Source organism: Talpa europaea (assembly GCF_964194135.1).
Source record: "Talpa europaea genome assembly, chromosome: 16".
In the NCBI taxonomy this organism is placed as follows: domain Eukaryota; kingdom Metazoa; phylum Chordata; class Mammalia; order Eulipotyphla; family Talpidae; genus Talpa; species Talpa europaea.
In genome coordinates this window covers 17,502,052-17,530,035 of record NC_140084.1, presented here as the reverse complement: position 1 = coordinate 17,530,035, position 27,984 = coordinate 17,502,052, and the positions used below count along the sequence as shown (strand labels likewise).

Sequence of the window (27,984 nt, the reverse complement as noted above, 5' to 3'; positions counted from 1 at the left end):
ACAGCGATAGTGTCTATTGCAGAGCACTAGTCAAAGTCTGTTTAGACTTGGCTGAATGTGGTCCATCGTTTGAAAAAGGTGAAGAAACACTAATTCAACTAATACCAGTGCTTTTTGAAATGTAGACTTTAAAAATGCCTTCGAAAGCATTAAATATTAATTTACAGTTTTTCCTGGAGATTCTTTAGACTCTGAACAAGAGACTTTCTGGACTTGTTTTATCCTTGTTTAAAAATAACATTAGAAATTGCAACTGTGGTGTACATTTCTTTCTAGTGCAGCTGCACAATAGCAAAATTTTTCTAAAGTAACCCAAGTGGCATTTAAATAGAGGGTTCCCCCTTTGTGATTATAGATTTGCTGAAGTGTGTTGTTAGAATGCTTACTCCCTTTTCTTGAGTGTGAATGTATTGCTTACTCTTGGCTTATTTCTTTTCTAAAATTCTGCCACCTGGTGGTTGAAATCTGTATCTTAGCATACTCATTGGAAACATGTTTACCTCAGAGTCTAGGTAGAGTAACGTGAGAGTGAATAAAATAATACTGTAATTTTTATACTATTAGTGAAAGTACTCTGCTGCTTCTACACTTCCAGCCTATCCCCCCAAAAAGGTTAAACTTGTTTTTCAGGGACCTGTTAGCCAGTTATCAAAACATCAAATAGTCACAAGCTGAATGTTTTTAAGTTTCATCAAACTGTTCAGCAGCTTGGGCATACTTCAAGAAGTGAGTTGCGTTGACACTGGGAGAGAAGTGTTGTAATTGTGGCAAATTAATCCTTCTGTGTTTTCTAAAAGCCATTGTAAAGGTGGGACTAAGGTTTTGTGTTAAACAAAATAATAATTTGAATGGAATTTAGCATCTCTTTCCTACTGCATTCTGTGACATTATCATCTGTGAAGTTATCACACATGAATGTTCGTCCACATTTGTTTCAGTGTGGGACTTGATGTTCATAGTTAACTTGGCACTACCCTTTTGAAATTGTTTTCTGGTGGGTTTTTTTTTTTTTTTTTTTTTGGTGGTACTGTTTATCCTTTAAGTATGAATTTTATTTCTGGGAGCAACTTGAAATCACTTAATTGTGATCTTAGATTTTGAGAAGAAACTGAATGAAAGCAAGACTATTCTCTGACATCCTTAATTGATGTAGCCCATCTCTTTGGGGCACACAGGGACCTAAAAGTAAGCTTCACACAGCAGCCTGTTTCACTGTTTGCTGTTTCATTTTTTGGTTTCTACTTCTGCCTTCAGAAACACCTCAGTAAATTCAGTTCTACCTTTCCTATCATGTCACAGAGCATTTAAAATATACAGATAATTCATTCCATATGTTAAATTTGTTCACCATTACATGTTATTTTAAAGTTCGTGACATCATGAAAATACAGAGGTCAGAACTAATGTATAATTTCTTTTTTGGATAGTTAAAAATACCTTAATTTTTAAAGAAGATTTATTTATGCATATAAGAGCTGGGGTGCAGAACAGAAGTACAGGGGGTGAGAGGATTCACCAGAGGGAGAGAGTGGGGAGCAGAACAGATGGATCTGTTGAAATACACTGCTGAGGGGAGCAGTGGGCAAGAGAGCAGAAGTCTGCTGTGCCATGTGGGTCATCTCCCTGTCCGGGAATGGAACTGGTACTGCAGTGGCTGTGGATTGCTTCATAGTGCTACAACTTAATCTCTTGCACCTCTAGGGAGGCCCCCAAAATTCCTTAATTTTTTATTCTTGGTAACCACTACCAAAAATTACAGGGCATTATATCTGATGCAATGAAAAGAAAAAGACAAAGCTACAGCAGATAAAAGATCAGACCTCAGCAACATACATTGAATTGACACTAAATCATGTCAATCACAGCTGTACTTTTTCCAAACTGTAACTGTGATAGTGCTGAACAAGGGGGGTTTACTGCTGCAACTTTTCTGACTATAGATCATTGTTCTGTGGCAGATTTTTACAGTTCCTCTAATGGATTTGGGATGACTGTCTCAAAGTTACCTGGAGCTTTCCTGATGGTTCTTGCTCTCTCCTAAGAACTGTAGACATTTTCTGCTGAATTTTTAGAACCTTCTGCTACTATAGCCACCACTTCCACCACCAGATCCATAACAGTTACAACAGGGACTGCCTAAGCTCCTTCCACCAAAACTGTCCCCATTTTGGGTGCATAATTTGATTGTTATTATTCACTAAAATATCTGAAATCATTATGGTTACGACCACCACCACCATATTTACCGGTGTCAAAATTTCCTTCTTGATTGTAACTTCATACCCTTCACCACTACTACCGTCACTACCACCATATCCATTACCTTGGTTTCCATATCCTCATCCACCTCTCCATAGTCTCCTCTACTACTATAACCAGGACTGCCACCATAGTTGCCGCTATCACTTCCAAATCCATTATATCCGTCACCTCCTCCATAACTATTTTTGCTGCCACCACCTTCCCCACCATAGCCTCTTCTACCAGTTTCCATTACCAAAACACCCTCTGTCACTTCCAGAGTTCTCTCCGTGACCCATAAAGTTAACGGATCTACCTCCACAACCTCTTTGTGATCCAGTAGACTGCTTTTCTTGTTTAGAAAAGGGCTTTTTCACTTCACAGTTATGCCCATTAATAGTGTGGTATTTCTGAACAACAATTTTATCAACTATATTGATCATCAAAAGTTACAAAGGTGGGCCTCCCCGGTGGCACAGCAGTTGAGCGCTGGGTTGTGAAGCTGCCCGCATCCCCTGCTGCTCCCTGGCCACCGGAGGAGGGTCCCACATGGCGCGCAGACCTCTCCTGCCGCCCGCTGCTCCCCTCAGCAGTGTACTTCGGTCCTTCTTCCTGCTCTGCTGCCCGCTCTGGCTCTGGTGAATTCTCTCACCCTCTGCGCTTCTGACTACCCAGTGCATGTATAAATAAATAAATTAAAAAAAAAAGTTACAAAGGCAGGGCCTCCCTGGTAGTGCAGGGGGTTAAGTCCCAGCACTATGAAGCTGTCAGTAGCCACTGCAGCACAAATTCAATCCCTGGCCAGGGACCTAACCTACATGGCGCAGCAGACCTCTCCTGTCTCGCCCACTGCTCCCCTCAGCAGTGTATTTCAGTAGATCCACCTGTTCTACTCCCTACTCTGTCACTGGTGAATCCTCTCACCACCACCTTCTCCCCTCCTCCCGCCCCCCCCCCCCCACCTCTGGCCTACATCCCATCTCTTGTATGCATAAATAAATGAAACAAATCTTTAAAAAAGAAGTTACAAAGGCAGATGATCTTTTTACTCAGCCAGTCTTCCATGTTTGTGGTTTCAATCTTGCCATACTTTCCAAAGTAGTCTCTCAAATTACATTCTTTAATACCGACAAAAATTTTCTTCACTTTTAAATGGACACTGGACTTTACAGAATTCTCTCTAGAAACAGCTCTCTTTGGCACCACTACACATCCATCAACCTTAAGCGCACACTGCTACATCCATTTTGTGACAGTAAGTCACAAAACCAAATCCCCTGGGATGTTTTGTTTGGGCGCCTCTCAGCACATGGCAAGTAAGTTTGCCCCATTTCTCAGAATGTTCTTTTAAATTGTGTGGGTTTCATAGTTCAGACGACCAGTAGTTTTCTTAGCTGTTCTGGTTTCCTTTGGACCATGGCCCTCCTTTTTGAGCAAAAAAAACCTAATATATTTTATGGAAGAAGAGACTTAGGTCTCAGATTTAAGTAATCAAAGTAAATATTTGCCACAAGTTTTGTCTTCAGACCCACATCTTCTCCCTTCAACTCCATTGCTTATCTTACTTAACCAGGCTATTGCTCTGTCTCCTCTGTTGTGGGCTTCCCAGTTTTATTAATGTCTTCTTGTTTAAACCTAGTGTCGAAAACACCTCCATTCTGAGTACTTCTTTCAGGGACCGTCACATTGTCAGTATTCTGGATGTGGCCAATGAGAACCAACAGTGCTATTCTTTTTCTTGGTGTTATCTACCCTGTTTCTAATATAGGATAATATTACATTGATGTTTTAGGAACATAGGCTTAGAATTAGTGCCTGTTGAGCTGGTAGCCAACTGGACACTCTTTGGGAAATAGATTCTATCAGAATTTATTTCTTCCACAAATTGCTGGGAAGGCATGTCTTTTCTCTTTTGAATATGGGAAAAATCTGTCATGGTAAGACATTATTTGGGTAGTTACTCTGTGATTTACTATGTCACTTGGGGCTTAGTTCTGCTATGAATATGTGAGTAATGCATATTTTCACCTACATAAAGGCAATTTCTTATGGTTCAGTTGAATTTTAAAAGTACTTCTATGGTGTGGGAGAGATTATAAGACTTGTATCTGAGTTCAAATTATTTCCTCCTCTAATACTGTGGATAAATTCTTATGACTCTGAAGAAATTTTAAGTATATGACCATGGGATATATATTTAACTTTTCTTCAGTTCATAAAAATATCATTTTGAGTTATAATAGTGTTATTAGGATAGGTTTTTAAAGGTGACTGCTGGAAAATATCAGCATTCATTCAAACACGTTCTGACAACAGTATCAACATTTTAGTGTTATGCTTTCAGAGTCATGCTTTGTATATTATACCCAAGATTATAATTGTGCATCTACATGTCCACCAGCGGTTTGGCAAAGCCAGGTGACAGAGTGTACATGGAAAGAACAGAGGGAAAAAGAAGAGAGTATCTAAAAAGGTACATGAAAAACAGGGTAAATGTAAAGCAAGGGATTTGATACATTAGAGATGTGTTTAGAACTTTAGGTTTAGTAGCTTCTTACCAGAAGAACAGGAGAAAGAAATTATATAAAGCCACGTTGTTCTTTGACTTAGTCATCCAGGATAAGGAAGAAGGGGAGAGGTCTTGGTGGTATACTGAGGTAATTTTAACACATTTATTGCCAAGAAGTCATCTCAGAATACTATAAGCTTGTTCCTGAACCATACAGGTGCAAATCTGAGGCCTGATTCATAGAAATGTAAAAATATTTTGTCAAATGCATGTACAAAATGAAATGTTTAAGACATTTTCTAGGTAACTCAACCTGTGTACATCTTCCTTTCGGAAAAAAGTGAGGCAGAGACCAAATAACTACTGTACATAAATGTAGGTGCCTAATATTGGTATGCTATTAAATTGGTGACTTAAATTATTGCATGAAACCTTATTTTTCCAAGGCAAAATTTTTGTGTTACTAAAAAGACTTCGTAGTTAGTGGCATGCAAAAAACTTGAACTTGACTGATTATTCATTTTCTTTTTTGAATATTCAAATACTTACCTGGGCATAATGACCTGTTCTGTTGTGGTATTTTTTTTTTTTTTTTTTTGCGTGTGTTTTTAGTAGTTACTGAATAGAATAGTGTGATAAGCTGATATTTTTCTGAATTAAAATCTGAAATAGTATAATTCTCCAGAATTATTTGTTTAGATTTTCTTTAGGATTTTATTTGTTGGGAGAGGGAGGTTGATCAGCAATTTAATTTTCTTGGAACTTCTTTTTTTTTTAAAGATTTATTTATTTATGCATACAAGAGCTAGGGTACAGGCCAGAGATGTGGGGGGTGAGAGGATTCACCAGAGACAGAGTGGAGAGCAGAACAGGCAGACTGAGTGAAATACACTGCTGAGGGGAGCAGCAGGCGTGACAGGAGAGGTCTGCTGCTCCATGTGGGTTTCTCCTTGGCCGGCCAGGGATGGAACTCATACTACAGAGGCTGTGGATTGCTTCATAGTGCGGTGCTTAACCCCTTGTGCCACCAGGGAGGCCCTTCTGGGAACTTTTTAAAAACCTTATTAAAGTATAATTTATATACCATAAAATTCACCCACTGTATGCAAATCAGTGGTTTTAATAAACTTACTTTATTCTACAACCATTATCACAATCCTATTGTAGAACATGTTCATCATCAGAATATTTTCATCATCAGAACAGATTCCCTTGTGCCCATTTGCAGTCAGTCCCCGTTCTCACCTGTAGACCTAAGTAACCAATGGTCTGCTTTTTGTCTCCCTACATTTGCCTTTTCTGACACCGCATGTTAGTGGAATCATATAATCTAGTCATTTGAATCTGACTTTTCTTATTTAGTTTTTGAGGTTAATTATATGTTGCATGTATCAGTTCATTCTTTTTAATTGCTGAATATTATTCCACTGTATAGTTATACCAGATTGTGTATCCATATGTGTATAGTATATATTTTGATTGTTTCCGGTATTGGTAATTATTCACATACATGTCTGTGTAGATAAGTGTTTTCATTTCTTTTTGGTAGGTTGTTAGGAATACAACTTATGGGCCTATGGTAAGTTTATGTTTAATTTCTTGAGAAAGGGCCAAATTGTTTTTTCTGAAGTGTCTGTACTGCTTCATCATAATAGCAATGCGTGAGGTCCATTTTCTCTCCATCCTAAAGAGTGCTTGGTGTGGTCTGACTTTTTGAGTATAGTTATTCTGGTGGATGTATAGTAGTATCTCTTTGTAGTTTTACTTTGCATTTCACCAATGACTAATGGTGTTTAAATATTTTTCACATTCTTAACCATTTCTGTAGCTTCTTTGTTGAAATATCTGTTCAAATGTTTTGCCCATCTTTTGCATCAATTTTAAACAATGAATTATTTATAAGCATATTTTTTATATAGTCTAGATATAAGTCTTTTGTATGTGGTTTGCAGATATTTTTCTTAGTTTCTGGCTTGCCTTGTTTTAAAGAGTAGACTTTATTTTTTTAGAGCACTTTTACTAGGGTTATAGCTAAATTGAGCAGAAAGTATAGAGATCCCGTAAACTTCCCTCCAGCATCCCCCGCTGTCAGCCTTCCCTGGTGAATCTACATTGGCATGTCATTGTCACTCAAAAGTGTGGTTTGTTTTTTAATTTTCTTTTTTTTTAATAACTTTTTTTTAAAAAAAAGATTTATTTATACAAGTACTGGCTACAGTCAGAAGCATGGGAGGGTGAGAGAATTCACCAGAGACAGAGCGGGGAGCAGAACAGGCAGAAGGACTGAAGTACACTGCTGAGGGGAGCAGTGGGCACCGCAGGAGAGGTCTACGAGCCATGTGGGACCCTCGCTGGTGGCCAGGCATCGAACCGGCGCTGCAGAGGCTGTGGGCAGCTTCACAGCCCAGCGCTCAACCTCTACGCCACCAGGGGAGGCCCTGTTTTTTAATTTTTAATTTTCTTAGTGGTGTTTTTTTAAGCACAAAGTTTTTTTTTTTTTTTTTAAATTTTCATGAGTTGTTACTACTCTTTACAGAATGATGGTGTTTTGATGTGTCTAAGAACACTTTAGTTAGTCTACACTCGTGATTTTCTTCTATATTTTCTTTCTTGAAACTTAAAAGATTAAAGCAATTCACTGGTTCTTTTGACAACCTTTTCTGAGTTAAAAAATAGGTTAAGAAAGAGGTGAATAGTGCTTCATAATTATAGTAAACACCTCAAAATAATGCTTTTCCTTTGACATTGGATGTTTTCTACTTTGTCAATGAATCAATTAAACTTAATTTCGTTTTCCTATTTTCAGTATAATAATTTCATTTCCTGGATATGTCTGCTAAGTTTGAAAAAGTTTTTTTTCTCATCTGCTTCTTGTTCATTGTTAGATTTTCTCAACCATATGGTAGGGGAAAATTCTGTCTTTATTCACACTACTTTAAGACTGCCTGGTGGTTCTTTACCCTCTCAGAGGAATTTACATTTTAAAAGATAAATAAACCAGTTCTCATAGTGGTAGAAGTTTATCTGAACAAAATTGGATGCAATCAGTTTCAGGATTGTGGGGAAAATAATTCAAGTCAGGCTTATTAATAAGACAAGCTGTCACTGAGCACTTGTTTTCAGAATGGGATCTCTTGAGTCTTTTCTCTGCAACTCTAGACATTCTCTTAAACACTCCAAATTACTTACTGAATATGTTAAATCACTGGATGAGGAAACTGAGGCTCAAGTTTAATATTTGCTCAGCAACAACATTCTCTTCTCATTATGGTCACTGCCATTTCTTATTGAAAATAGTTGTAGGTTGTATTAACATATATATTCACACATATTCAAGACACTCTTGTATCCACAGGTTTGCTCTGCTGTGCTCCATCACCTTCACCTAAAGATGCATCCTGACTTATCTCCACACTTGCACACTGAAGAATGCAACGTCTTGATTAACTTGCTTAAGGAATGTCACAAAAATGTAAGAGTTCAGAAAAATAACTGTAAAGCAAAAATGAAACATAGGTACAACACACTGATGTAAAATGTGTTCTCCATTAATAGAAGCAAGTGATAATGTCTTATTGGATCTTAGCTTAGTAAAGAATAGCAATTGATACTTCTGATTTTTCAGAAATCGCTTCCTTTTGTGATTAAGGATCAAGGAGGTCAGGAGAAAGCAAATATTGTACAAAATGAACACTGATGTAAAATATATATGAATATATAAGTTAAAAAATAAAAAAACCAAAGTGGTTACCTATTAAAAAAAAAAAACAAAAAACCAAGGAGGTCAGTTTCTTAGGGGACTTAGGGAAATGATATATGATAGTGAGAGTCCGTGTTCTTATAATAAAAACTTTTCCTTTCCCAGTTACGGGGTACTAGACCAATTATGTTCAGCTCTGACTCTTCTCATCATAATGGAATTTTTTTAAGACTTTGTATTTCTTAATGTCTACCATTCTGTGTTTAAATGAAATTGGAACATTTTATGTAACTAGATGTTAACTAGATTTAATTTATGATTGCCCTAATTTGATAGGTTTCCTTAATTGTTAGTAGAATGGGTAAAGTCCATGGTTAAAACCAAAGAGAAGCTCATTTTTGGAATGCATTAAAATTAAGCTGATATTTTTACAGATGTCAGCTATTTAGCCTTTTTCTTTTATTTGATGCATGATGGCTATAAGAAGCATTTGTGTCTTTCCTTAAGTTTGCATGATGATGTTATTTTCCTCATTATATTCATAAGCTATAGGTACATCAAATAATAGTAGTATTGTCTAAATGAGTACAGTTTTAAAAATTAATAAAGTAGTAAGTATACCCATGACTTGTGAAATCTGTTTTTACTGGTTCAAGAATGTTGTTGATATCAATGTAATATAGGTAAGCTATGTTCACCATATATTTAGATCAAGAATTGCTAGCTGTTTTCATACTCCTCCTTACTGACCTAACTGAAAAATGAGCCAGATTGCATAAGTTAAACAGAAGTTTAGATTTTTTGAAAGGAAAAATGTGAAATGTTTATTTTTTGTAAGATTCGGAGTTGATTATTTGTGTTGACTTAGCATTTAAATTTTCTATATGGTCAGTTACAAGGAGAGGTGAAAAGGAGGGATAGTCTACTGCCAGAAAGAAGCACAGTGGGGAGAAATATTTTCTGGAATGACATTTCACTCTTGCATGGATCATGTTACCAATACAGCTAGTTTAGAAATGTGTTGTTATTCATAACAAAAGATATAAATAAGGATGTTTTTATCTCTTTATATTTATTTCCTAGATTAATCAAATTAAGACAGCCCAGAGTTTTTTAATCCTTTCTTTCAAGTAAACTTTGTCTACTGTCTTTGGTCCATGGCTTTTAAAATTGACGTTAAATTAAACCAGGAAAATATTCTTTCCCTTTCAAAAGGATTTCTTATGATAAAGGTAGCATCTTAAATCACTGGAACTAAAGTAGAGTCACAAAATTAATTTTATTGAAGTATAATTTACATATAGTAAATTACCTTTATATTTATTTTCTTAGTGTTTTATGGCTCCTAAAAATCTTTAAGAGCTCTAAAAGGTTTTCACAGTCCTTTTGCCAGAAAAGTATATCTAACAAGTTTAATAAGCAGTCTCCCTTCAGTAGGGTGTAAGCATAAAACTTAGATTTTTCATCAAGCCTTCCCTCAAATCTCCAATTCATCTTTTTCTTTCTTCCTTTTTTTTTTTTTAAATAAAAAGACTAGATAGGGTCAATTATAAGGGAAGTTGGTGTAAATGTATGCTTGCATCCATTTTCATTAATGATAGCTAGTGTTACTAGAGTGAATTCTATTTTAATTGTACAATTTGAGTTTTGATAAATGTAAACACTTAAGCAACCACCACCATGCCAAAAAGACTCCCTATTTTCCTTTGCAGTCACTCTACCCTTACCCTGGTCCGGAAAACTACTGGATTTTTTTTTTTTTTTTAAAGATTTATACGATGGGGTACAGACCAAAGGTATGGGGGGTGAGAAGACTCACCAGAGATAAGAGTGGGGAATAGAACAGACAGATTGACTGAAATACACTGCTGAGGGGAGCAGCGGGTGAGTCAGGAGAGGTCTGCTGCACCATGTTGGTAGCTCCCTGGCTGGGGATTGAACTTGTGCTGCAGTGGCTGCAGATAGCTTCATAGATTGCATACTGAATTATTTTTTGTCCCTGTAGATTAACTCTGTTGTTCTAGAACTTTTTGTAAATGGACTCTGCATTGCATAGTCTTGTGTTTTGATCCACATAATTTTTTGACTTTCACACATACTGTTGTATGTGCCTTTATTCATTCCTCTTTTTCTGAGTAGCATCTTCCATTGTAAGGATATACCACATTTTGTCTATCAGTAGACATTTAGATTGTTTGCAGTGGGCTGTTTCGAATAAATTGATGTTCGTTCATGTACAGGTCTTTGTGTGGATATCTTTTTGTTTCTCTTGGGTAATTCTTAGGAATGGAATGACTAGGTTGTGTGGTAAATCTATTTTTAACTTCATAAGAACTGCCAAAGGTTTCCATTCTGTATTGTTTTACATCCCTACCAGTTCCCCATCCTCACCAACTCTTGGTATTTTATAAAAGTCTTAGTTTAAAGAGTCAATCTGTGGTGTGTAATAATGATTTTGGTTTTAAATTGTATTTCCTGATGGCTGATGTTTTTGAGCATCTTTTCATGTGTATGTGTATTGACCACATCATGTCTTTTGCCCTTTTAAAGCTCTAAAAATTGACTTGTCTTACGATGAGATGCCACCTTACACCAGTGAGAATGGCACATATTAAAAAAACTAGCAACAACAAATGTTGGTGAGGACGTGGTGAAAAAGAAACTCTACTCTACTGTTGGTGGGAGTGCAAAGTAGTCCAAACACTATGGAAAGCTGTGTGGAGTTTCCTCAGATTACTAAAAATGGAGCTACCATATGATCCAACAATTCCACTCCTGGGGATCTACCCAAAGGACATAAAAACATTAATTCAAAAGGATACCTGCACCCCTATGCTTATTGCAGCACTGTTTATAATAGGTAAGACTTGGAAACAACCCAAATGCCCAAAAATAGATGACTGGATCAAAAAGATGTGGTACATATACACAATGGAATACTATTCAGCAAAAAAGAAAAAAGGAAAAAAAAAGATAATCTAATGCTATTCACAGCAACATGGATGGAGCTAGAAGGGATTATACTCAGTGAAATAAATCAAAAGGAAAAAGAAAAGTATCAGACGGTTTCACTTATAGGAGGAATAAAGGGGAACAAAAAATGGGATCGGGAAAAAATAATAATCTAAAAAAAAGAAACCACAACAGGGCCTCTCTGGTGGCTCAAGGAGATAAGCACAGCTCTGTGAAGATATTACATCCTCTGCAGCACTAGTCTGATCCCCACCCACATGGTGCAGCAGACCTCTCCTGACTTGCCTCTCCCCTCAGCAGTGTATTTCGGTCAGTCTGCCTGTTCTGTTCCCCACTCTGTCTCTGGTGAATCCTCTCACCACCCCCGCCCCTCCCCGCTCCTGCACCTCTGGCCGGTACCCCCGTTCTTGTATGCATAAATAAATAAATCTTTAAAAAAAACACACAAAATAAAAAAAAGAAAACCACAACAAAACTAAACAAAAATAATCAGACTACTATAAATCACAGACATTCTGCAGGGGAGTGGAAGAGAGAGGGATCAAAATGACGGTGGGAGGAGCATAAGGGACTAAGGTGATGGTGCAAGGGTGAAATGGTGGGAATTTTATGAGGATGATACCTGATATAAAATATATACAAATAAGGAAATTAATTATAAAACAAAAAAAAAAAACAAAAATAATTGTTTTAAAACAATTTTTACTGAAGTAAAGGATTTTTTTTTTTATCATCAGGCATACAAATTCTTTATCTGGTATAAAGATATTGTGAATATTCTCTCCCAGTTTGTGGCATCCTTTTTCATTTTCCTCAAGGATGTGTTTCAAAGATCAGCTTGTAAACTTGATGAAATCCAATTTGTATTATTTGTATTTTTGTGTTCTAAGTATCTTTGTATATACAATTTCCAATGGTTTCTGTGGTTACATAATTTTGGACTGATTCCTAATTTGGGAAAATCACAAAGATTTTCTGCCTTTTTTTTCCTCCTGGAAGTCTTAAAGTTCTTTTACGTTTAGGTCTGCGATACATTTCAGTTGTTATGTATGGTATGACGTGTCAGTCAGCGTTTACTTTCTCATGGCTGTCTAGTTTATTGCCGTACCATTTGTTGAAAAGTCTATCCTTTCCCCACTAAATTACCTTGGTTCTTTGTCAGTTGACTGGTGTCTCTAGTCTGCCTGTTCTTAATACCAGTAGCACACTAATATGACTACTAATAGCTTGTTAGTCTCAAACTCATATAGTGGAAATCCTCTAACTGTGTCCTATTTTTCAAAGTTATTTTAGCTATTCTAGGTCCTTTTCGTAGTCATAAACTTTTTAATCAGCTGTCTCTTTTTATAAACATGTTTACTAGTTTTTCATGTGATACTAAACGTTTTTGACTTGGATTTTATTATCTTTTGTTTGGGCAGGTGGTTCATTTACTTGGGGAAGTTGCTTAATCCTTTCTTTTTAGGTGTGTTTTTAAGTAATTTTAGGGCATGTCTTGAGTAGCCTTTATTTTAGGATTAGTTTAGCACAACTACTAAAGCATGGCTGTACTTCTAGCTCCATTCCTACTATATATAAATTATTTGAATTTATCTGTTTATGACTGTTGTAGTTCATCTTTGTAATTATTGTAGTTATTCTGACTTTAGAGGTTTCATACTATACATGTGCAGATGAATACTCAGGGACTCGAGGTTACCCCATGTGGATTTCTGGAGTTCTGCTGTATATCTTTATACTTTTTAAAAAATATTTATTTATTTATGCATACAAGAACTGGGGTACAGGCCAGAGGTGCAGGGGGTGAGAGGATTCACCAGAGACAGAGTGGGGAACAGAACAAGTAGACTGACTGAAATACACGGTGAGCAGAGCAGCAGGCAAGACAGGAGAGGTCTGCTATGCCATGTGGGTAGCTCCCTGGCAGGCCAGGGATTGGACTAGTGCTGGGCTGTGGAAAGCTTCACAGTGCTGTGCTTAACCCCTTGCACCACCAGGAGGCCCTCTTTATACTCTTAATTACTCCTACCTCTCAAATGTCAGCTGCCTCAACCTACTTGAACTCTGATACTTGCCTCCTCAAATCAGTAAGATCGCCATTTTCTTTCTGGGGTCATCTTCCACTGCTGCATTGTTTAGAAATCGCCTGTAGGTAGAAAGCTGGGGGATGAATATAGAGCTCAAGTTGTTTTTCTTTTTTCAGGTATCCTAGTCCTATATACTGTGTTGTCTAGTGTCTGAAAGTAGTTTCATATATTTTTCCAGTTTTCTAGTTACTTGCTATGGGAGGGCTAGATCTTTATCAGTTATTCCCTCATTGCTAGAAACAGAAGTTTTGAAGATGGACTTTTACTAAATGACTCTGGGACAATTATATATCATATGGAAAAGGCAAAATTAAATCTATACCTTCTGCAATGGAAATCAGTTAGTTTGTAGTGGATCAGGTACCTAAAAGTTTAAAACTGAAGCTGTGCAAATACTAAGAAAACAGATAAATTCCTATAACCTGGTTATGAGAAAGGCTGCCTAACTAGGACTCAAAATTATTGTTTCTTTGTGTTCAAAACCTTTATGAACATGGTCCATATCTTTTGGACCTCATCACTCCCCATGTTTTCCTCCCTCCTGTTACTGCATGCTTTTTTTTGTAGTTGTGCAAGATTCTTATATCTGCCTCCACATTCAGTCTGTGGTTATATTACACTCCATATATCCTCTGGTAAACTTTACCATGGTAAGAGAATGAAATTGAACAAAACAGGTAAGATCTTTGTATTATTGGGGACATTTTTTTTACTTGGGGTGTCCCTAGGAAAATCTCAGGAATTCCTCCTAGTTGTCCCTGGACTATGCTTTGAAAAACCACTCCTTTATAGCAGTCACTTCAAATGTTTCTTTTCATTTGACTAGGTATGCTGAGAGTAGGGCTGGGTGGACTTTCCTGACTGATGTTTCCCAAATGCCTGGAACATTGTTTTCTAGGCACTGATTGATTGACTCATTCAATCAATTGCTCAGTTTGGTTCTCTAAAAATAGACATTAGGCACTACAGGCTTAGTATATAAGAGAAGTGCAGCCCACTGGCATTTCTTTTGCCAATTTCAGTGGGGCATTTTGTGGGTTGTTGTTAGTTATTTTGAGCTTATGGTATGTATAAGTTAATTGAGATACAACACTACCCACCTCCCATTCCATATTTGATTCTCCCTTTTCCATAGTGAGTATCTTGTTCCCCACTACATTGTTATATCCATTTACTATTGATACGTACAATAAAGATTTTCAGAATTACTATGTCAGTAACACCATTAACAAACTTAGGAAAAAATCTTTAAACTTAAAAAAAATTATCTGCTATAATGTGGGTACAGTAAGAATGATGTATTCAAGAACTAGTTTAAAAAAATTTTTTTTCTTTGTGTGGTCACATGACTATGTAATACTGTGTGGTACAATACTGTGAAAGCAAATGTTATAGTTTATTTATCCAATCTTTCATAGATGTGCATTTAGCTTACTTCCAATAATTTGTTAGGTTCATTTATTCTGCAGTTTTACTTTTGAATTAAAGTGTCACATGGTTCAGTAGTCAAAACTGTAAAGGTTATATTTGGAGAAGTCTCATTTATGTCCCCAACTCTTACTCCCCATCCCCACTCATCCACTGTAAGTAACAGTTTTTATTTGTTTCTTGCTTCTTTCTTTGGTTTCTTTTTGCAAAATAAGCCACTGAAACATTTTCAATTTTACGGTTTTTATGCGGTATTGCAAGAGTATAATTCACATTGGGGTTTAGTTGAGCTGAAAGCAATATGGTTGACCCTTGAACAACTTGGGGATTAAGGGTGCTACATCCTCTACCCTCGCCCGATCTTGCAGTGAAAATTTTTAACTTTTGAATCGCCCCGAACTTAATGACTAATAGCTTGCGTTTAATGAGAAGCTTTACCAATAACATAAACAGTCAAGACATTATGTTTATGTAATATGTATTGTATGTATAGACTTACAATAAAGAGAAAAAAATCCTAAGTGGATCATCATAAAGGTCTTCAATCTTTGTCTTCACTTAGAGTAGGCTGAGGGAGGTGGAGGGTGAGGAGTGCAAGATTCTTATATCTGCCTCCACATCGTGAGTATAAGAGAGCGCTCATGGTTCAAACTCATGTTGTTTAAGGCTCAACTGTGTATAAATTAGCTTTTATGGTAAGATATATGTATATGGCATAATGTGAATAAATATAAACTATGAAGTGCTGCCTTGCATTCTAGAAGCCTAAATCTCTTATTATTTCTACTTGACCAGAAGATGTGTACGTGTGAACATGCATTGTCCCTGTTTATTTGTTGTCATGGAAGTAATTTAGGAAAAAATACACAGGAAATATATTTTTCTGAGAAGGTCATTAGGTAACCATTGGAAGATATTAGTCTTATCTTTTTTTTTTTTTTTTTAAAGATTTATTTATTTATTTATACCAGCACTGGGTATAGTCAGAAGTGGGGGAGGGTGAGAGAATTCACCAGAGCCAGAGGGGAGAGCAGAGCAGACAGAGTGATGAAGTACACTGCTGAGGGGAGCAGCAGGCGGCAGAAGAGGTCTGCGCGCCATGTGGGACCCTCGCCCAGTGGCCAGGAATCGAACCAGCGCTGCAGAGGCTGCGGGCAGCTTTGCAACCCAACGCTCAACCGCTGCGCCACTGGGGAGGCCCCTATGAGTCTTATCTTAAAAGCTTGCTAGAGTAACTGTGACCATTAATCCACTGGACCAGAAAAATACATCTAAAGTGGTGGTGAGCAGTAAAAAAAATGTAGCATGAGGCATAGCTTACTAATTATATGTTGTCTGGTGCTCTGAAAGCCTTAATTAGAAAGAAAAGGAAAAGATGTGCTCATTATTGCAACTACAAGTTCAGCATTTATGGCATGTCATTATAACAGATCATCAGGCTCTCTGACCCACCCTAAAAAACTGAAGAAAAAACACTAGTTTTGGGCTTGTTGAAATTCAGGTTCTTGACTTCAGTGTTTATCTTAATCTGCTTTGGTGTGTTCTTTTTTTCTTGCTATGACAATAGTGGTAGGACTTGAAACCACTAAGAGATTTTAATTTTTGATTTTTAAACAAAGCAGACTTTGGACTTCAGATGTCCTTATATTGTGAATTAACTGACTTATTTATGTGGCACCTAATAATAGTGTTATGTGTTGCTGATACGTTTGATGACATTTTGAATGGAGGCAAATGAGAAAATGGTATGGTACCAAGCATTTATTAAGTAACTTCTCTGTGGGACTGAGTGTTCACTAGTAAAGTGACTGACTTGTGTCAGTATGGCTACACTGCACTTTGGCATCAGTCCCTGTAATCTGAAGGTGGATTGCGCTGTGATTTTAACATGCCTTTAGAATAAGTATTGTTAGGTAATGTAATCGCTTACATTCTGTCGTTGTGAGATTTTGATAAGGAAAAGTCTTTATTTTTCACTTTTACCTAAGGATCTGTTATATGTTCTATTTCTGCCTGTTCTTCCTTTGTGGGAAGGCTATGCCTGTTTGTTTGTATATTTTATATTTCTGATTTAACTGTTTGCTGTTTGTATTAACAAGGTAGCATATTTAACCCATTTCTGTAGTATTGCATATTTAAATTCCATGTGCCAAAGACATCAGCATGTGAAGGCATGAAATATTTTACTCCTTTTTTTCCTTTTAGCACAGCATTCTGAAATTTTTTGGCCATTGCAATGATCTTGACCGGGAGATGAGAAAATGCTTGAAGAAAGAGGTAAGAAAAGTGTCAAAAAGTGGAAGTGGTGAAACAATGAAAAGGAACATTTCGAACAATATTACTGCTGTTACTAAATTTTCCTCCAGATTTTGGTATAACGGAGAAAATTAACTTTAAATGTATGTTTTTTCCTAAAACCAAGAGGAGAAATGAAAGCCTCTAATAGGTACAGTTTTAGAACATACGTGTGCACAAATGAAAACAACTTCCTTATTGTAATCACTGTAACTTCTCTGGATGAGTTTCAAGGTTTGGTAAATTTAATCTTTCAGCAGAAAGACATGTCAGTCAGCTCTTAGTTATTGCAGCTAACTAAAACTCTGTAGGCCTCAATTTCCTTCTGTAACATGGGGCAACTAGACTTAGGCACTTTCCAGCTTTAAGATTTTGAATTTCATTTATAATTATGGTATGTGCAAACTATACGGTTCTAGTTTGACTTGTTTGGAAAACTTCGTACTGGAACCCAGTTTTAGGCTGTGACTTGAACTTGGGCACATAACACATCACCAGCCCAGTGAGGCCTGGTTCATTATTGTTTTTTTTTTATAAGTATTGCTAACCAAGCAAAGAATGTTTTAAATCTTTGAATAAAAATTTAATTCTATTTCTGTTTTGTACATCAGATTTTTTTTTGTCCTGAATCTTTATATGATAAAAATTTGCTTTCCAATTTTCATTTTCTGTATTTTTGAAATTTTTTACCTGTTAGCCTCATTGAAAGGTATTAGACATAATATTTGAAGCTGCTCAGCATATCTATCTTTATATTTTTGCATATTCCATTTTCCTGTCCTTTTTTGCTTTCTGGACTCTCTTTCCAGGGTCTTTACCTTTTGAAGAACTTTCTGGTGTTCTGAATTTAGAGTGGTAATTTTGTTTGTATACACAAATGTATACATGTATTAGTGTTTTGAAAAGTTTTCCTTCGTATGTGTAAAGACTAGTTTATACAGAAACTAAATGTAGGGCTGTTTTGTAAGATTATGGGAAAATAGTTATATGTTACTTAGTGACATTTCAGTCAATGAAGAACCGCAAGTACAGTGGTGGTCCCAAAAGGCTGTACAATACAGCCTCAGTGTGTCATAGGTTATACTGTCTAGGTTTGTGGAATTACATTTTATGATGTTCACACAATGATGTTGTTTAAGGACACATTTCTTTGAACGTGTCCCTGTCCTTAAGCGATGAAGGACTATCAAGTCTGCAAACTATTTTATTCTGTATGGCTGTTTGTTACATGTTTTCAGTTGTGCAATGTAGCTTTTTCCCCCATTAGTTTTTTTTTCTCCTAACAGTTCTATAATTTTGCGGTTTATTAGATCTTCATATGACATTTCCTTCTCAATGTTAGGCACTGCTTGGTAGAATAATGTAGATATTTTTCATATTTTGTTTGTTTGGGTTTGTTTTTATATAAATTTTAGATTTTCTCCTTGGCTTATTTTCTAAGTCCTCTATGTACTTTCTATGTTGCTTGGTTGCCTGATATATAGATGTTATCTGCCTGTTCTTTCATCCTCCTAGCCTCTGAATCTGTGCTCATTTACTTTCTCTGCTTTTAATAATGCTTTCTAGTTTACCATTTTTGCGTCTAATGTTTTCCTGCTACCGTTTCCTTCATATGTCATTTGAGTACTTTATTCCTTGAGTTTTTTAATAGTAAAAGGGTCTGGTCAGTTTTTTCTAAGTCTGTCTTTGCTGCAGTGTTGCTACTTTTGTTCATTTTATTGACAAAATCACTAATACTGCTTTGGTGTCATCTTCTTTTATCCTTAATTTTTTTTGTTTGTTTGTTTAGTTTGGTTTTTGGTTAATTGGCCTTCCATTCTATTTGTGTTATTTGGTAGAATTTTGTGAGTAGCACCATATTCATTCTTTTTTTTCTTTTATTCAGGTATCCTTTGAAGATATCTTAACATATATTTCAATATAGACTGTGTTTTGCTTAGCACAATTACTTCTTTATTGGCCTGCTACAAAGTATTATCTTTTCCCTTTAAGAACCTTCTCCCAACTTGATTGCTGGGGACAGTCCATTATATGTAATTAAAGACAGATTATTTATTTTCTTCAGTGCAGGTATTCCTCCATGTTCTGAAAATTTTTACAAACTTTTAAGCAATGAAATATCCTTCCCCCCCCCCAGTAGTATTATGAGTGAAATTAATATATGATAAGTAAAAGAATTGATTTTGATGAAAGGAACCTATAATTTGAAGTGGCTCTTTAATGAGAAAGAAAAAGTTTGAAATTAGCATTCCAGATTATATGTCAAAACTCCTTTATTTATAACTTTAGACCTAGAAAACATACTAAAGATTATCTAGGCTAACCTATTATATTTGAGGTTACTGGCCCACAAGATAAGATACATCAGAGTCATAAGCCTCCCATCATTATCTCAGGGGTTGGGGAAAGGGATGCCATCAAGTCCCTGGTTAACCATCTATCTTTATAGCTCCATCAATCATCTGTCTGTCTGTCTATCAGTAATCTTTGTTTCTGTGGCCTTTTTCCATATCTCTGGCTCCTGAAAGATTTCGATGTCCAGCTGTTCATATATACTCAGTTTTTTCAACTTTGCTTCCTGCCCCTCCTACCTCTTGACCCTTCATTCACCTTTAAAATATGTCTGTAAGCATGTAAATAACAGACATATAAAGACACTTAAATTCAAGTTTCTCTGCTTTAAAAGTGTGCTTTTTCTAAGTGTCAGTCTCTTAGGTTTCCTATTTTAACCTACTGGCTACATCAAAATACTAGGCTGAAAACCTCTGTAGTAGAGACTACATTTAGATCCAACATAGGATTTGGGGAGAATCAGGTTTGATGACTATTTATGATGAAAGGATCCTGAAAAGTTTAGCAGACTTTTAAGTTTCCAAATGAAACAATATGCTTAAGGGCCAGTTACTCTTTTGGTAATATTTACAGAAATTGAATGTGTTTAGGTTGTCAGAACTAATAGGCACACTGTAGTCCATGTCTGTCAGACTCTCCTTTTTAATTTTGGTTTGGTATTTTTTTTTTATTATTTATTTATTTATTTATAGAGGCATGTTTTTTTTTATTTATTTATATTATTTGTTTGTTTGTTTTGTTTTTACATGCACTGGGTACAGTCAGAAGCGCGGGAGGGTTAGAGAGTTCACCAGAGCCAGAGCGGGGAGCAGAGCAGGCAGAAAGGACCGAAGTACACTGCTGAGGGGAGCAGCGGGCGGCAGAGGAGGTCTGCGCGCCATGTGGGACCCTCCTCTGGTGGCCGGGGAGCAGCCAGGGATCGAACCGGCGCCGCGGAGGCCGCGGGCAGCTTCGCAACCCAGCGCTCAACCGCTGCGCCACCGGGGAGGCCCTGGTTTGGTATTTTTTTATAAGGGGTATTTGTATTAAAGTGCTTCATAGATAGATACTAGAAGGCAGAAGCCATAGATGTTAGGAACCAGTAATATTCAGCCTGAGTAGATATCGGTTATCTGAAATCAGATATTTAGATATAGCAGGGGAGCAAAAAAGTACAGGGCAATAGGAGAATTTGAAGGGAAACACTTAATGGTGTAACATAAAAAGCTTTGGGACGAGTAGAAGTGTCTGGCTATTTCTCAAGGTAGTCAATATCTCATAACTAGAAATGTTCAAGCAGAGATTAGATGATTTACTAGATTGTGAACTGCTGGAGAACAGGGACAAAACTCATCCATATCCTTCATCTATTGGAAGGAAATTCATATATTGGGAGGAAATTAATTCAGCAAAAATTTCATTATTTGTATATGTGTTAAGATGTTGGTGCAATACTACACTGAATAAAATTATTGTAGTCTCCGGGGTGACTGTTTTCAGTCTCAGAATCATTGAAATAAAAGACAAAAATTTTGTCAGTAAAAGCAATATTTGCAAATGTTTTTAAACATTTAATACAAATGGTGACATAATCTACTGTCTCTTTTCTACCCCCTTTCTTTTATTTTCCAGTACATGGAAAAGAGGACCAAGAGCAGGGAGCATGGCAATGCAATGCGAAAGAGAATTTTTAATCCTGCAGAGGAATCTGAAAAATAAGATTATATTTTCATTGGATACCTAAGAGAAGATCTAAAGACTCTTACTTGATAGCTGAAAGAATCCTATCTCCAGAATCCTCTGAATGGAAAGTGACCCATGTGAAATCAAGCCATGGAGGAGTTCAGAAAGTCTGGGTTCTCAGTATTCATGGGGCAGCAAATCTAACTTCTAACATGTTTCTTTCTACTGCCTACAACTAGATAACATTCAAGTAATTTATCTTCCTTAATAAAATAATTGGCTTTAACCATATTTTCTCAGTTCTCTTAGATTCTCCTGGGATTAGGGAAAAATGACCCATTAGAGGTTCCTTTTTTTTTTTGACAGTGTGGCATGTCTGGGACTTATACAGACACAAGCAAAAAGAGTTTGGCAAAAAGAGTTTGGGAGAATTTGAATTATGTTAACTATGTTAAAAATCTTCCAAATTTAGTTGTTTTTTAACAACTGTTTTCTAAAGGTTCTGTGTTTAACATTGATAAAAATGTATCTGGTTAGAATTTAAGTCTCAGCCTATTTTACTTCCTTGTTTGGTTGACTGTGCCTGCCCTGGGTGCTAGTTAACACCTGGGCATTAACCCTAAACCATTATGTCTCCTTTCCTGGGTAGAGGGCTCTGCTTTCCAGGCTCATTTCTAGCTGTCACCCCACTGGTGTTCCTTCTGCCAGGTGTTTCTGAGACCTGTGACAGTCTAAATTCAGCAGCTTCCAGCCATGGCCACAGCAGGGGCTTGATCTTGTCAGAGAAGGTGTCAACAGGCTGTGAGCTGCTTCTGGTGAATTCTGTGTATATGTGCCACATGAGGCCTTGTTGGTGTTAGTGTTTAATAAGTGGTTTTCCTGTCACAGGAGGTACCATTTTAAGATGTTGGACACTCATTTAGCAAGGTGGCTACACAGGATAAGAGACATTTGATGAAGGGGGTGGAGGAAGAAGTAGACTTAATGCTGAGATCCCTTTCAAAGTTGAGATTTATGAGTGTCTGTTTTCCCCACAAGGTTCTCCCTCCTCCCAATGTGTGTCAGCTACAGAAATAAGACATTTTTACCTTTTTTTTTTAAAAGATTTATTTATTTATTTATACAAGCACTGGGTACAATCAGAAGCGTGGGAGGGTGAGAGAATTCACCAGAGCCAGAGCAGGGAGCAGAATAGGCAGACTGACGAAGTACACTGCTGAGGGGAACGGCAGGCGTGACAGGAGAGGTCTGCGTGCCATGTGGGACCCTTGCCGGGGGCTGGCGATCGAACCGGCGCTGCAGAGGCTGCGGGCAGCTTTGCAGCCCAGTGCTCAACTGCTGCGCCACCGGGGAGACCCAAGACATTTTTACTTTTGAAGCTTGTAGTAAACTGACATGTTGACTATTGTAGTAGAGTAGTTAGTGCCAGAAAGGTAGGTGTCATAAAATATAGAAATGGGGTCTATGCCCAACCTTCAGGAAAGCCTCCCAGGAAAGCCTCCCAAGAAATCCATTTAACAAAGGTAACCTTTGACAAACAGAATGAAAATGTAATACATTCTGGGAACCAAGTCATTTGTGTGACTGGAATACAAGAGTTATTGGTGGAGGAAGTTCAGAAATCTCTTTGAATTCTATTGGAATTTCAGTGCAGTTGTGATCAGTTGCCAAATTTTCACACAGCAATTAGGAATTTGAGGAGGCAGCTTAGTTGGGAGGGTGATTTGTTTCAATTTGTATTTTACTTAGATTTTTCGGTTTTCATTTGGGAGATAAATTGGAAGAGAAGGGACACTATACTCTGGGAGCTCAATTAGATTTTTACCTTAACTTAGGTAAGAACTGAGAACCTGTAGTGTGGAGATGGCTTTCGGGCCTCTTGAGTATTCAGCTCTGGAGTTTTCAGTTGCCTGGACTTTGCCTAAACTGGAATAGAATCGAGACATAGAAGCAGGCAGATAGATTGGTTGCTTAAGTCCTGTGGACTGATGTTGATAGTGGACTGTAAGTTGTTTATAAAGCCAAATGAGATTTGAGGGGTGAGGGGGGTCATTTCATTTTTAAAAATGGTATAAGTAGGAAACTTTTATGAAACATTAAAACAATTTATAAGTTTTATGGAGTAAAAGGTTAATATCTTAATTTATACTCCAATAACATTTGACTCTCCAATAGTATTTATAATTGACAGTTGGGTTAGTCTTCTATACATTTACATAAATATTTCAATATAGGATAGGGAGCCCCATATTTGGAGAAGGAACAGGCACAGAGTGAGAAGGCAAACCACAGAGAATAGTCCATAGATGATGTCAAGGGGGCTACTGAGGAGGGGTTGTCATTGGATCAAAGTAAGGAATGAGGGGCCAGTTGGATTTGGTCCCTGCCTTCTGTGGTGAGGTGGTGGATGAGTTTGGAACTGGGGATATAAGCACATTTGAAAAGGTTTGGCTCTAAAGGGAAAGACATTGTCAGCTTGAGAGAGTCTTCTTGCAATATCAAAAAATAGAAGAAAAGGCCCCCTTGGGAAGGGGATTATAATGAATTAAATACCAGAAATGAGGGAGGCATTAATTGTAGAGTGAAGTGTTTGAGGATGCAAGAATGGAAGAGATTCAGGACTCAGGTTGACAGTGATACATTTTTCCCGAAAACAAAGTAGAAGCTTGAAACACTATAGGAAAAGTAAGGTATTCCATTCGGAGAGAACTAAATATGTGTTTGTGCAGTATGCCATGTTTCTTCTACAGAGAATTAAGAGCACATGCTCAGTGTGTCTGAGGTAAAAAATCTCAGACATACTAATATGGTCACCAATAACCAGTAATAGGTAGAGGAACATTTAATAATTAGCTCTCAAAAAAAAAAATCCACTAGTTTATAGCATTTATCATTTTCTGTGGTGTAAATACTGCTGTGTCAGATTGCAGTTTACCAAATTGATAACAATGGATGTGAAGTTGACGAGGTGCCTGGCCTCTCCTGAGCTGACTCCAGTCCTCCACACATGGCACTTTGTTGAAGGAATTGCAGAGAATCATTGGGTAAATAGATTGCCTTTCCCACCTCTAGCATTTTTGTAAGTTGGAAGTAAATATATCTTGTCCCCGATTTTACTACCAAATGATTAAGTTACAAAACAGACTGCTAAGTATATCACTGGTGTAATAAAAATTGTATGTGTCCAATAAGAGTTGTGAAAGAAAAAAACAACAAAAATAAAATAGAACAAGAAGGAAAGTATTCTAAGATGCTGTGATTTCTGTGACAAGGCAGCTGTAGTCCAGGACTACCGAAGATGAGGATCTCCAGGGGTGTGTCATCCTGTAGGAGAGTGAATAACTGAATGCTGATGGATTTAGGAAGGACAGGACACCTCTGTGCCCTGATTGATGCTTGGGTTTGTGCCCCGGGGCCTCCAACCTCAACTCTTTTTTTTTTTTTTTTTAAAGATTTATTTTTATTTATTTATACAAGCACTGGGTACAGTCAGAAGCGCAGGAGGGTGAGAGAATTCACCAGAGCCAGAGCAGGGAGCAGAGCAGGCAGAAGGACCGAGGCACACTGCTGAGGGGAGCGGGCGGCAGGAGAGGTCTGTGCGCCATGTGGGACCCTCACACGGTGGCCGGGAGCAGCTGGGGATCGAACCGGCGCTGCAGAGGCTGGCGGGCAGCCCCGCAACCCAGCGCTCAACCGCTGCGCCACCGGGGAGGCCCCTCAACTCTTCTTAATCACGTTGCCTGGGTAGTCGTCTCAAAGATGACTGGCATTGGATGTTAGGAGACTGTTACCCTCTGTGTGCCTGCCTTGATGGGTTTTGCAGCCTTTGGATTCCTTTCCTTTTTTTTTTTGGTTTTAACTCTTACACTTTAAATGAAGTGGTTGGACTAGCTTACTGTGTTGTTTGCCGTTGAATCCTTACTATCTGCCTAAAAAGTAAATAATTAATAAGAGGATAACTCTTGTTATGAGAAGTTCTGTGACTCTGAGGGCAGTTTAGCCTGGGTCTTGTAGTTTGTTTTGTGTTCATGTTTTCTCTTTCAAGTTCCATCCCATCTGGGGCCTCCCTGGTGATGAAGGAGTTAAGAGACAGAAAACACGGTGAAGTTGGTCCAGGTGAGCAAGGGAAAGAAGATGAGGGGAGAAAGATGGCAGGGGCCAGCTTCACACAGGTCTTGGGCCCCTGCCATCCTGGGAACCTCAGGATTTTAGTGAGAACTTGGATTTTATAAAGGTCTCTCTGGCTGCTGGGTAAAGAATGGTTATGGTTAAACTAATTTAACTTAAGTTTAATTAAAAATTTTTAAGCCTCAGTTCCAAATCTACGAGGGAAAATATTAGTACATTTTGCATAGGATTACTATGAGGATTAGTTGAGATAATGTAAAGCTTTTAGCAAAATATCTGCCACAAAGGTCCCACTGAATATTGTTCTTTTTTTTTTTTTTAAGGAAATTTGCACTCTTTTTTTTTTTTATAGAGGCATGTTTTATTTAATTTATTTGTTTGTTTGTTTTTGTTCATACATGCACTGGGTACAGTCAGAAGCGCAGGAGGGTGAGAGAATTCACCAGAGCCAGAGCGGGGAGCAGAGCAGGCAGAAGGACCGAAGTACACTGCTGAGGGGAGCAGCGGGCGGCAGGAGAGGTCTGCGCGCCATGTGGGACCCTCCTCTGGTAGCTGGGGAGCAGCCGGGGATCGAACCGGCACCGCGAGCAGCTTCGCAACCCAGCGCTCAACCGCTGCGCCACCAGGGAGGCCCTGAATATTGTTCTTCATAAGTGTTTCTAGAGTGGAATGTTGGAAACACTTCCCCTGCTCTTTGGTAAAATTTACTAAGTCACTTGGGGTGCTTGTATTTGGACAGGGCCCCAGCAGACAGGCGGGGATCAAAGGATGAGGTGAGGAGCTTGTTAGGAAGCAGAAAGCAAGGCCAGATTAATACTGGTCCATAGAAACCCATCCCAAACTGTCTTTGCCCCATCCCCTCGCTCCCCTCTTCCTGTGTGGATCTCTTTATAAAGTTACATGACCCAGGGCTGGGCTGTCTGCATCTCCTGGTGTTACTGAAGTTTCTGGGTTTGGTCATGTCTCCAGTCTCTGCTCTTTTCCCTAGCCCTCTGTGGCTAAGGATTTGTTTACAGTAGTCTTTAAATTTTCTTTTGCATGATGGCATAGTTGCAGTGACTCGCTGACAATCTAAGGCTGTTTTTATTAGGTGCTTTTGAAATTGCTGTTGGTATTGTAGGCCAGAAAGTCCTCACTGACCCAGAAGTTACACTAATGAAAGGAAATCAAGATGGATGTGTTGGTACCATTCAAAGTGGTTCTAAGCAATCCATATCCTCTAAGGGGATCCAGAGGCTAAAATACCTTAGAAAAATTAAATGGCACTTGTAACATACTCCTAGCAAAATACCGGTTCTTTACACTTCTACTTCCTGAGTCAGTGTTGGAGGAGTAACCTCTGAGCCAAGATGGCATTTTACAATATCAGGTCTAATCACGTCATTGTTCCAGATCAGATGCTCTGTTATGCTTTTAGAAGTTGTTTTTGGTGTATAAAAATCCACCAAAAAATACTCTTCTACTGTGCAGATCTTTTTTTTTTTTTTTTAAGATTTATTTATTTATGCATACAAGATCTAGGGTACAGGCCAGAGGTGGGGCGGTGGGTGAGAGGATTCACCAGAGACAAGAGTAGGGAGCAGAACAGGCAGATGTACTGAAATACACTGCTGAGGGGAGCAGTGGGCGAGACAGAAGTCTGCTGCGCCATGTGGGTAGCTCCCTGGCTGGGGATTGAACTCATGCTGCAGAGGCTGTGGACAGCTTCACAGTGCTGTGCTTAACCCCTTGTGCCACTAGGGAGGCCCAGATATTTTTTTTTAAAGATTTATTTATTTATGCATACAAGAGTTGGGGTACAGAGCAGAGATGCAGGGGGGTGAGGATTAACCAGAGACAGAGTGGGGAACAGAACAGGCAGACTGACTGAAACACACTGCTGCGGGGAGCAGCGGGCGAGTCAGGAGAGGTCTGCTGCGCCATGTGGGTTGCTCCTTGGCCGCTCGTGCTTCAGTGGCTGCGGATTGCTTTATAGTGCGGTGCTTAACCCCTTGCGCCACCAGGGAGGCCCTACTGTGCAGATCTTAAAAGGAAGTGCTCACACAGCCATGTTCCCCAGGTTCTTCACTATTGCCCTCTCTCCATCAGGACATCTGTCTTAGGTTTTAGAGCTATAGCTCCGTCCAGTTCATGGTTTTGAGGGTCAAAGTCGGTAGGCAGTGTGGCATGCAGCTCTGGACTAAGCCCTACTTCTCTTTAAATTACATTTCAAAAAATTTGTCACTTGCAGAAACTCTTAAGAGGCGGGAAGGGTATGAGGAGAAGGAGCAGAGGTCCTGTGACCTACCTTTATCAAGTACCTGGCCCCAAACTAAATGCTGGTGATGCGTGATGAATGAGGTGAGGGCTCATGTCACGAGGGACCACCTTAGTCTTGGTAATGAGTTTGGCTTTCCTTTCAAGGGCCTGGGAAATTGTAGGGTGCATGCAGGATGCAGAGTGAACTGATAGATTTCCTTCACTAATGTTGCTTTCCAGTATGTTTAGGTGAGGAAGGACTGTTGAAGTTGAAGAGTTCAAGCCATGGTTTTCACCTGAGAAATCTAATTTTGCAGAATGCTGTGAGCACAATTTTACTTAAGAGAGAAGATAGAAAGTTGAGCTTTTTC

General features: G+C 38.2%; 1 protein-coding gene and 1 pseudogene across 2 annotated transcripts; one reads left to right on the top strand and one right to left on the bottom strand.

Annotated features, from left to right (window-relative positions):
• Positions 1-2,068: 2,068 nt before the first annotated feature.
• On the bottom strand, positions 2,069-5,307 carry LOC311185949 (heterogeneous nuclear ribonucleoproteins A2/B1-like; annotated as a pseudogene). The gene is made up of 2 exons: positions 5,300-5,307; positions 2,069-2,704 (listed from the first exon to the last, which is right to left on the bottom strand). The product of its transcript is annotated as a heterogeneous nuclear ribonucleoproteins A2/B1-like (transcript).
• Positions 5,308-8,083: 2,776 nt separating this feature from the next.
• Positions 8,084-21,283, top strand: CMC2 (C-X9-C motif containing 2; the record flags this gene model as incomplete). Its single annotated transcript, XM_084257339.1, has 3 exons — positions 8,084-8,222; positions 17,144-17,215; positions 21,197-21,283. The coding sequence occupies exons 1-3, from the start codon at positions 8,142-8,144 to the stop codon at positions 21,281-21,283; spliced, it is 240 nt and encodes a 79-aa protein (XP_084113465.1). The 5' UTR covers positions 8,084-8,141.
• Between the last annotated feature and the right edge of the window lie 6,701 nt (positions 21,284-27,984).